A 662-nucleotide genomic window follows, 5' to 3' on the forward strand; every position below is an offset into this window, starting at 1 on the left:
AGTTCACGTTGATGTCTTTCAGATTTCCTGATACATCATGGAACCGACTGCTGGACTTACCATTACTCTGAAAAAACCATGAACTGGGCAACAGCTAGAAGGTTTTGCCAAGAAAATTACACGGATTTAGTTGCCATACAAAACAAGGGAGAAATTGAGTACCTGGAGGAGACGCTGCCCTTCAGTCGTTCATACTACTGGATAGGAATCCGGAAGATAAAAGGGATATGGACGTGGGTGGGAACCAACAAGTCTCTCACTGAAGAAGCGGAGAACTGGGGAGATGGGGAGCCCAACAACAAGAAGACCAAGGAAGACTGTGTGGAGATCTACATCAAGAGGGCCAAAGATGCGGGAAAATGGAATGATGATGCCTGCCACAAGCTAAAGACAGCCCTCTGTTACACAGGTGGGAAGTGGCCCGACTGCTATGCTTCCTCCAACTCAGGAAGGACCAGAGTTAAGAGAATAATCAGATTAATCCCATGGAAATGCTGGGGGTTGGAACAGTTGCTAGTTTATCCTAAAATCCTTCCACTCCTAAGCTTGAATCATGTCACCTCTGAGCATTTTGGGTGTGTAAGGCTGGTCTTTCCACCCAAAGACTAAACCCCTAAGTCAAGTTACATCAAGAAAAGTATATGTGTAAAGTAAGGAGGAAG

General features: G+C 45.5%; 1 protein-coding gene across 1 annotated transcript in view; it reads left to right on the forward strand.

The window, feature by feature from the left end:
• SELL (selectin L) overlaps positions 1-662 on the forward strand; it is a 25,385-nt gene that overhangs the window by 4,503 nt on the left and 20,220 nt on the right. The window contains exon 3 of the mRNA XM_008591746.1: positions 23-409. Within this exon, the coding sequence (XP_008589968.1) occupies positions 23-409 (387 nt within the window). The remainder of the gene's footprint in view (positions 1-22; positions 410-662) is intronic.

The sequence above is a fragment of the Galeopterus variegatus genome, unplaced genomic scaffold (assembly GCF_000696425.1).
Source record: "Galeopterus variegatus unplaced genomic scaffold, G_variegatus-3.0.2 Scaffold7244, whole genome shotgun sequence".
Classification (NCBI taxonomy): Eukaryota; Metazoa; Chordata; class Mammalia; order Dermoptera; family Cynocephalidae; genus Galeopterus; species Galeopterus variegatus.